At 39.7% G+C, this 10,000-nt stretch overlaps 1 protein-coding gene and 1 long non-coding RNA gene across 5 annotated transcripts in view; one reads left to right on the forward strand and one right to left on the reverse strand.

Annotated features, from left to right (window-relative positions):
- Positions 1-1,928: 1,928 nt before the first annotated feature.
- On the forward strand, positions 1,929-4,488 carry LOC137075758 (uncharacterized). Of its 4 annotated transcripts, none has more exons than XR_010905094.1 (3): positions 1,929-2,346; positions 3,005-4,316; positions 4,359-4,488. It is a non-coding gene; the product is annotated as an uncharacterized lncRNA (long non-coding RNA). The 4 variants fall into 4 exon arrangements; XR_010905096.1 differs by lacking the exon at positions 4,359-4,488 and having other exon boundaries at positions 1,931-2,346; positions 3,005-3,902; positions 3,945-4,073; XR_010905095.1 differs by lacking the exon at positions 4,359-4,488 and having other exon boundaries at positions 1,932-2,346; positions 3,005-3,834; positions 3,903-4,004.
- mospd2 (motile sperm domain containing 2) overlaps positions 3,999-10,000 on the reverse strand; it is a 46,813-nt gene continuing 40,811 nt past the window's right edge. The window contains exons 11-15 of the mRNA XM_067444690.1: positions 9,390-9,483; positions 7,221-7,317; positions 6,665-6,794; positions 5,723-5,825; positions 3,999-4,722 (exon numbers count right to left, since the gene is read on the reverse strand). Of these exons, the coding sequence (XP_067300791.1) occupies positions 4,591-4,722; positions 5,723-5,825; positions 6,665-6,794; positions 7,221-7,317; positions 9,390-9,483 (556 nt within the window). The 3' untranslated portion in view covers positions 3,999-4,590. The remainder of the gene's footprint in view (positions 4,723-5,722; positions 5,826-6,664; positions 6,795-7,220; positions 7,318-9,389; positions 9,484-10,000) is intronic.

Raw genomic sequence — 10,000 nt, forward strand, 5'->3', positions numbered from 1 at the left:
AACTGAGTCACTGAACGGCCGATTCATTCCGGAACAAAGCATTTATCGGCCCTGATTAGTGAGTCATTGAATCATTCATTCATTCAATTTATTAACCCGAGACGTCATTCACTACCCTGCTCCTCGTTCATTTTTTTAATGTTAGACATCAACCTTCTTAGTATTCCTCAATCAATCCATTTGAAACAATATAACAAGAAAAAAAATATAGAATTATAATTGAAAGCCTGTTTTTACTAGTTTTTTGTCAAAATTGTATAGGGTCGCTAAAGACCCGAGGTGTGTAGGATTACGTAGATTTTTTTTTGCACAATGATAAATTAATCTATGACAAAATAGGGCACAATTCACCTTTATTCCACAAGGTGGCGATGTCTGATAAGCAATGATGAAGTGACGTTTCACTCATAGTTACCTCAGACAGAAAACGAAACAATAATTATAATCTGCAAAACTTAAAATGGCTCAGTGATTTACAGCAGAGAGCAAGAACTGAACACAATCAGATATTAACATCACTCTCTTGATGATGGATGTGCTCAAGAAGCTGTCAGTGATTAAAATATTGATTTTGAAGACGTTGAAAATGAGTTTGGAGAATATGCTGGAGATCGTGAATATGAGGCAGATGCTGAATATACTGGTAAACGAGCTCTGACGAGGACAGATGATGATGGTGTTAAACATCTGCTCAAACTGAATCCTTTCAAGCTCCAAAAGGGAACAAAATATGTATTATTTTATTCTTCTGTAAGTGTTACTCTAACATCAGGAGTTTTATATATTATCACAACAGGTAGAGGTCCATCCATGTTACATATAGATCCGGGTCGCTAACGACCCGAATATGTAAGAATGTTTGGCGAAACAGTCACGCATTTAAGGGTTAAAACGGCTGATTCATTCAGGAATGAAGCATTTATCTGTCTTAAATGAGTGAGTCATTGAATCATTCATTCAGGAACGAAGCAGTTGTCTGCCCTAATGAGTGAGTCACTGAATCATTCATTTAAATGGCTGATTCATTCAGGAACGAAGCATTTATCTGTCTTAATAAGTGAGTCATTGAATCATTCATTCAAACGATTAATTTATTCGGGAACTAAGCGTTTATCGGCCTTAATGAATGAGTCATTGAATCATTCATTCAAACGATTCATTCAAACTTTTGATTCATTCAGGAATGAAGCATTTGTCGTCTTAATGAGTGAGTCATTGAATCATTCATTCAAACAATTCATTGAAACGGTTGATTCATTCAGGAACGAAGCATTTGTCGTCTTAATGAGTGAGTCATTGAATCACTCATTCAAACGATTCGTTCATTCAGTAACGAAACACCACAGCATTAGCCTGACAAGCCAGACCCACATCAAGATGTTTGGTCTGAAACTCACCATTGACGGCTCAATCCGAGGGGCGGAAAAACGGTCGTCTGTCAAACTCCCTCTGCACGCGAGCGCTACACCAACCAGAGCAACGAAGGTGAAGCAGAGCTCGCTGACAGATTAAACATTCGCCGTATCCGGTCGGCTAAACTCCGAACACATCTTTCCTTCTTAAGAATGACTTCAGTGCCGTTCTTTGTTCTTTTCTCAGAGAAAAGCTGAACTCCAAGTCTTCCAGAGTCGCGGTCAAAGCTGATTCGACAGACCGCCGTTCGCCAGTTTCTGTGTTTACTAGAAGCACGCAAACGCAACTCGGCCGTCGTCATTATGGCCCCGCCCGCCGACTCTACACACGATGTGATTGGCCCGTCCAGATTGTGAGGAATACAGCTCAGAAGGGTATTGAGAGTTCCTAGACGACACTTGCGGGCAAATTAAATTTGCTGCCGCTAGGGTGCGTCTAGATTTCTAGGCTACCACAGCGTGTCACTCAGGATGCAAAAACAGTCCTGTGGCTTTGTCTAAGTCACTTAATATGAACTTATTGTTTATATAATTGTTGTATAAAATCATTACATTTTACAGCAATCGTACTGTAAGGCAAGAATACAGAACAAAAGTATTTGACTTTATTATCCTGTAGTGTGATTTATTTCCTGTAATAACACACTGGCTGATGCATCATCATCTGACTTCTATCTAAATGTTTTACAATATAAAAATGAATCTTTACTGCGGCACAAAAAAAGCACAGAATAGTGATAAAAGTGTAGACAAAAAGCATTATTTTATTGTTTATACATTCATAATTATATAAAATACTTTATATATTAAAATCAAACTGAGCTAATTACATTTGCATGATCTGGAGGAATTGTACACATGTTTTATAAATTAAACAGGTTTATTCTCTGAGAGAGAGTGATAAAAACACACACTGGTCCGGCCTAGTCCTGAGGTCAGTCTCTAGAGGTCAGTCTCTAGAGGTCAGTCTGTAATGGTCAGTCTCTAGAGGTCAGTCTGTAAAGTTCAGTCTCTAGAGGTCAGTCTCTAAAGGTCAGTCTCTAGAGGTCAGTCTCTAGAGGTCAGTCTGTAAAGTTCAGTCTCTAGAGGTCAGTCTCTAGAGGTCAGTCTGTAAAGTTCAGTCTCTAGAGGTCAGTCTCTAAAGGTCAGTCTCTAAAGGTCAGTCTCTAGAGGTCAGTCTGTAAAGGTCAGTCTCTAAAGGTCAGTCTCTAGAGGTCAGTCTGTAAAGTTCAGTCTCTAGAGGTCAGTCTCTAGAGGTCAGTCTGTAAAGGTCAGTCTCTAAAGGTCAGTCTCTAGAGGTCAGTCTCTAAAGGTCTGTCTCTAGAGGTCAGTCTCTAGAGGTCAGTCTGTAGAGGTCAGTCTGTAAAGATCAGTCTCTAAAGGTCAGTCTCTAAAGGTCAGTCTCTAGAGGTCAGTCTGTAATGGTCAGTCTCTAAAGGTCAGTCTCTAGAGGTCAGTCTGTAGTGGTCAGTCTGTAAAGGTCAGTCTCTATAGGTCAGTCTCTAAAGGTCAGTCTCTAAAGGCCAGTCTCTAGAGGTCAGTCTTTAGAGGTCAGTATCTATAGGTCAGTCTGTAAAGATCAGTATGTAGAGGTCAGTCTCTAGAGGTCAGTCTGTAAAGGTCAGTCTCTAGAGGTCAGTCTGTAGAGGTCAGTCTGTAAAGGTCAGTCTCTAGAGGTCAGTCTGTAGAGGTCAGTCTCTAAAGGTCAGTTTGTAAAGGCCAGTCTCTCTAGAGGTCAGTCTCTAGAGGTCAGTCTGTAAAGGCCAGTCTCTAGTGGTAATTCTCTAGAGGTCAGTCTGTAAAGGTCAGTATGTAGAGGTCAGTCTAAAGGTCATTCTTTACAGGTAATTCTCTAGAGGTAAGTCTGTAAAGGTCAGTCTCTAGAGGTCAGGCTGTAAATGTCAGTCTAGAGGTCAGTCTATAAAGGAAAGTCTAGAGGTCATTCTCTAGTGGTAATTCTCTAGAGGTCAGTCTGTAAAGGTCAGTCTGTAGAGGTCATTCTTTAGAGGTAATTCTCAGGAGGTATGTCTGTAAAGGAACGTCTCTAGAGGTCATTCTTTAGAGGTCAGTCTCTAAAGGTCAGTCTGTAAAGGTCAGTCTCTAGAGGTCAGGCTGTAAAGGTCAGTCTAGAGGTCAGTCTGTAAAGGAAAGTCTCTAGAGGTCATTCTCTAGTGGTAATTCTCTAGAGGTCAGTCTGTAAAGGTCAGTCTCTAGAGGCCAGTCTGTAAAGGAACGTCTCTAGAGGTCATTCTTTAGAGGTCATTCTCTAGAGGTCAGTCTCTAAAGGTCAGTCTCTAGAGGTCAGTCTGTAAAGGTCAGTCTAGAGGTCAGTCTCTAAAGGTCAGTCTCTAGAGGTCAGTCTGTAAAGGGGAGTCTAGAGGTCAGTCTTTAAAGGAAATTCTGTAGAGGTCAGTCTGTAAAGGTCAGTCTCTAGAGGCCAGTCTGTAAAGGGAAGTCTAGAGGTCAGTCATTAAAGGAAATTCTGTAGAGGTCAGTCTCTAGAGGTCAGTCTGTAAAGGTCAGTCTCTAGAGGCCAGTCTGTAAAGGTCAGTCTCTAGAGGTCAGTCTGTAAAGGGGAGTCTAGAGGTCAGTCATTAAAGGAAATTCTGTAGAGGTCAGTCTGTAAAGGTCAGTCTCTAGAGGTCAGTCTGTAAAGGGGAGTCTAGAGGTCAGTCATTAAAGGAAATTCTCTAGAGGCCAGTCTGTAAAGATCAGTCCGTAAAGGTCAGTCTCTAGAGGTCAGTCTGTAAAGGACAGTCTCTAGAGGTCAGTCTGTAAAGGTGAGTCTCTAGAGGTCAGTCTTTAAAGGTCAGTCTCTAAAGGTCAGTCTCTAGAGGTCAGTCTGTAAAGGGGAGTCTAGAGGTCAGTCATTAAAGGAAATTCTGTAGAGGTCAGTCTGTAAAGGTATGTCTCTAGAGGTCAGTCTTTAAAGGTCAGTCTCTAAAGGTCAGTCTCTAGAGGTCAGTCTGTAAAGGGGAGTCTAGAGGTCCGTCATTAAAGGAAATTCTGTAGAGGTCAGTCTGTAAAGGTCAGTCTCTAGAGGTCAGTCTGTAAAGGGGAGTCTAGAGGTCAGTCATTAAAGGAAATTCTCTAGAGGCCAGTCTGTAAAGATCAGTCTGTAAAGATCAGTCTCTAGAGGTCAGTCTCTAGAGGCCAGTCTATAAAGGTCAGGCCGGGGTCACCGTGAGTAGGCTGCAGTAAACCCGAGGGCCAGGAGGAACGACAGCAGAACCAGAATAACCTTCTGCATCCACAGACACGAGTCCAGCTTCTGCTCCAAACGCGAGTTCGTCATCATCACACGCATCAGCTGCAGGACACAATCAGAAGATTATTATTATTATTATTCTGGAGTGATGATTGCCGATCAATCACAATAAGACCAAGAACATGAATTAAGACAAATCGGCACAGGGTCAGAAACCTTTACATATCATCATCCTTCCTCAGTCCATTTATTCATTCTTAATGAGTGAGTCATTGAATTATTCACTCAACCGATTCATTCAAATGGCTAATTAATTCAGGAATAAAACATTTGACTATCTCATTTAGTAAGTCATTGAATTGTTCACTCAACTGATTCATTTAAACAGCTGATTAATTCAGGAACAAAGCATTTGGCTGTCTTAATGAGTGAGTCATTGAATCATTCACTCAACCGATTAATTTAAACGACTAAATCATTCAGAAACACATTTGACTGTCTTAATGGGCGAGTCATTGAATAATTAATTCACCAGATTTGTTCATACAGTGATGAAACGTCGCAGTGTGTCACTCAGAGATGCAAAACAGTCCAGTGGCTTTGATTGGAACCGTTTTCAATGGCGAAATGGAGCCAAAACAGGCAATCTAGCTGTGTTTTGCGAAGTGAGTGACATGCTCCCTCAGAATAGAGATAAGAATAAAAAAGTCAAGTTTGGAGTGTGTGAAGTGGAGATATGCGACTCACTCGTCGCTTTTAAAGATATACGTGGAGATTGAAACCTTCAGACGCAAATAAATCAAGTGCAATAAAATAAACACCTTAAAGTGTATTCTTTCAGACTAGTAGAAAATAAACATGTTATGGAAGCAAAAGTCTCTTAATTCTCGTTGAAAAACATATCTGTCTTGTGACATCTATTTTTAATATTTTATTGTGGTTTTCTGTCAGTGTTGATCTTTTTGTGCAGCACTTTGGTCTTGTGGCTGTTTTTAAATGTGCTCTGAATAAACTGAACTAGAAAATAAAGCAGAATCTTAATGTTTCTGCCTGTTTTGCCTCATCTTATAAATCTAAATAGAGTTGGTGTTGATCTTCTCACCATCGTCTGCAGATCCTGATGGTCATTGGTGGAAGTCACTGACGGACTGTCAAATGAATTGCTCAGAATAGATTTGGGACTCTCTAGGATGTGACATCGTAGCCTGTGGGAAACATGAAAAATGGCTTATTAGAAATCAGAAAAAATTGCAATTACATTTTTATTTTTCTCAAATTGTGCAGCCTAATTATTAGATGAGAAGTTGTTCTTTACATTAGCCTGACGTGGTCATATTCAACTCTAGTCAGAAAATGAGTCTGATGCTCTGATTGGGCTGTAATTATGGGGCGTGTTGCAACCGAACCAGGGAAGACCTCGATTGGACAGACAAACAACCAATCAGAGCAGCGGAGCGACGCATAACGTTAGTGAACTCAACGTCAACATCAAACGTCAACAGAACTCAACTGCACTGTGTTGCCAAGTCTGCGGTTTTCCCACCGGTTCAAGCGACCTCAATTATGTGATATATAGACCCAGGAATGCCAATTTTAGCAGCAACCTTGCCAAAAAACACACATTTTACCCCCCAAATGCCACTGGCAGATTACTTAGCTTGTTTTATGCAAAAATTATCTTAATTTTGAGTTATTTTCCCTCAAAACAAGACAATTACTTTTGCTTGTCTAGCAAATACTTCTTGTTTTAAGAATTTTTAGATGTTTGGACTAGAAACAAGACAAAAATACTGAGTAAGAAAAGCATTTTTTGCATTGTACTGTTGATCATTTGTCCATCATCATCTAAAGCCCGCCCTGATGATCTCATTGGTCAGTTTCTGTTCAGGCATAATTACTACTCTATGGATCAAGCCCAGACCGAACCCGAGCTCAAATGTTGTGGGCGGGGCTGAGTTCGGCTGGCATCCAGGCTACCTGTGCATAGAAATACAAACACTTTCGCCAAATTCACAACCTGTGCATTTGTTAACCTAGACGTCACCTATGCTCCATGACTTTGGCTTTTGAAACCTCCTTCCAGAACTGAGATAACTCTGGGACAGCGGCTCCGCTGCTGCTCTCCATTTCTGCTGCCATGACCAGGAACCGGTCCTGCGGCGATGCCTGGAAACCTAAAACCCACACACACACACACACACATTAACACATAGTAGATAAAGCACCATCCAAATCATGTCTCGTAAGATTTAATTCATGCACATTCATGATGAACTGCTTCTCCTGTAGTGTGTTACTAACTATTAATAAGCAGTAATTAGGAGTTTGAGGCAAAAGTCATAGATAATGGTGAGAACTGGAGCCTAAAGTAAAGTGCAAATGAGTCTTGAATGTGCGAAAGGGATTTTTGAAAGTTAAAATTTTGCACTTGTTTAGTAAAGATCCAGAGTTGGTCTGAGGGAGGAATATGATATTCAACTGCTTCCAGATTAATAGCATAATTTGCAACAATATCACCATCTTAATTAGAATAACATGAACAGAGAGAGTCTTGTGTGTCAGAAGAATAAAAGAGCAGAAAAGAAAGGTGTGATCTTTACCTCCATGAAGGGACACCACGATGTCCACACTGGCTCCGGGCTCACAGCTGCTGTTACTGGGCTTCACCCGGTACTTCTCTGGAGCTGTCGTCCGCACCTGCGCACACACAACCCCACGTTTATTTTCAAGAACAGAAAATTATCCGTTCCCACTTTCTGGCTATAAATGATATTCAAACGAACATTAAAACACATAGTTAATCACCTTTATTATTGTATTATTGCACCTAGATTATTGTAATGCTCTACTGGGTGGTTGCCCTGATCGCTTAATAAACAAACCTTTATTAATATAGCGCTAGATTATTGTAATGCTCTACTGGGTGGTTGCCCTGCTCGCTTAATAAACAAACCTTTATTAATATAGCGCTAGATTATTGTAATGCTCTACTGGGTGGTTGCCCTGGTCACTTAATAAACAAACCTTTATTAATATAGCGCTAGATTATTGTAATGCTCTACTGGGTGGTTGCCCTGCTCGCTTAATAAACAAACCTTTATTAATATAGCGCTAGATTATTGTAATGCTCTACTGGGTGGTTGCCCTGGTCACTTAATAAACAAACCATTATTAATATAGCGCTAGATTATTGTAATGCTCTACTGGGTGGTTGCCCTGGTCACTTAATAAACAAACCTTTATTAATATAGCGCTAGATTATTGTAATGCTCTACTGGGTGGTTGCCCTGGTCACTTAACAAAAAAACCTTTATTAATATAGCGCTAGATTATTGTAATGCTCTACTGGGTGGTTGCCCTGGTCACTTAATAAACAAACCTTTATTAATATAGCGCTAGATTATTGTAACGCTCTACTGGGTGGTTGCCCTGGTCACTTAATAAACAAACCTTTATTAATATAGCGCTAGATTATTGTAATGCTCTACTGGGTGGTTGCCCTGATCGCTTAATAAACAAACCTTTATTAATATAGCGCTAGATTATTGTAACGCTCTACTGGGTGGTTGCCCTGGTCACTTAACAAAAAAACCTTTATTAATATAGCGCTAGATTATTGTAACGCTCTACTGGGTGGTTGCCCTGGTCACTTAATAAACAAACCTTTATTAATATAGCGCTAGATTATTGTAACGCTCTACTGGGTGGTTGCCCTGGTCACTTAATAAACAAACCTTTATTAATATAGCGCTAGATTATTGTAATGCTCTACTGGGTGGTTGCCCTGGTCACTTAATAAACAAACCTTTATTAATATAGCGCTAGATTATTGTAACGCTCTACTGGGTGGTTGCCCTGGTCACTTAATAAACAAACCTTTATTAATATAGCGCTAGATTATTGTAACGCTCTACTGGGTGGTTGCCCTGGTCACTTAACAAAAAAACCTTTATTAATATAGCGCTAGATTATTGTAACGCTCTACTGGGTGGTTGCCCTGGTCACTTAATAAACAAACCTTTATTAATATAGCGCTAGATTATTGTAATGCTCTACTGGGTGGTTGCCCTGCTCGCTTAATAAACAAACCTTTATTAATATAGCGCTAGATTATTGTAACGCTCTACTGGGTGGTTGCCCTGCTGGCTTAATAAACAAACCTTTATTAATATAGCGCTAGATTATTGTAATGCTCTACTGGGTGGTTGCCCTGCTCGCTTAATAAACAAACCTTTATTAATATAGCGCTAGATTATTGTAACGCTCTACTGGGTGGTTGCCCTGCTCGCTTAATAAACAAACCTTTATTAATATAGCGCTAGATTATTGTAATGTAAACCATATCAGCCCAGTTCCATCAACACTGCACTGGTTCCTTAGTAAACATCGGAACAATGTTAAAATTTCACTCATTACTTACAAAGCACTAAATGGTTTAGCTCCCCAGTACTTGAGCGAGCTCTTAACACATTATACTCCATCACGTCCATTGCGGTCTCAAAATTCTAGCCAGTTGATAATACCTAGAATAATTAGTACCTAAAATGGTAGTTTCTAGTTTTAATGAAACAACCCATTAAACATGAAAGTATTATGCAATCATTTAACTTTTTTTTCTAAGAGTGTCTTTTAATCACGTTAAAATGGTAATATATTTATGAATTTGATTGTGCTTATCCATTTGGTTGCAAGCACAGTGCCCACACGCACTTCTGATTGGATGTGATTGTTGGGGTGTCTGGTTAGGACACGCTGTAACCGAGTCTCACCTTAAAGGCCACGTGGTTTTTGGTGATGTTGTTGAGGACGATCAAACACCTCTTGTCTGATTCTTTAGCACCGAAGCTGAGCTCCTCGGATGGACTGGAAGAAAACACACGCTCTATTATCAAGAACACATTCACAACCTTTACTAATGGATTGCTGGATGAAAATGTGAAAGGTTTCCTCAAATATCACAAACTGTGGCAAGGTGTTCACATATCAGCCTGCATTCATTAGGCCATGAACGGATTCCATGAAATCCTTCAGCCGTGCGACTTTGTTCACTATTTGGGTCGTAAGACATAGCTAAACATCTCCATATTCAGGCATTTGCTCTCAAATAGCGCTTTTCCAATCAGAGGAAGCTTTAGATTCAACATGTTTCAGATGTAAAATACAGTAAAAATGTAGTTCATTTAATGAAGGCATGCTTTCTTTTACTAAACGAACAAAATGAACAATCATATTTAATTATTTTCATAGTAAAACTTTACGTTTTATTTCTTAACATTTACATTCATGCATTTGGCAGACACTTATTATCCAAAGGGGCTTAGATTTCATTTAATGTATATATTTTTTTAATGAAAACTTAATAAAACACATTGTCCGTTCA

This window comes from Pseudorasbora parva, chromosome 5 (genome assembly GCF_024679245.1).
Source record: "Pseudorasbora parva isolate DD20220531a chromosome 5, ASM2467924v1, whole genome shotgun sequence".
NCBI lineage: Eukaryota > Metazoa > Chordata > Actinopteri > Cypriniformes > Gobionidae > Pseudorasbora > Pseudorasbora parva.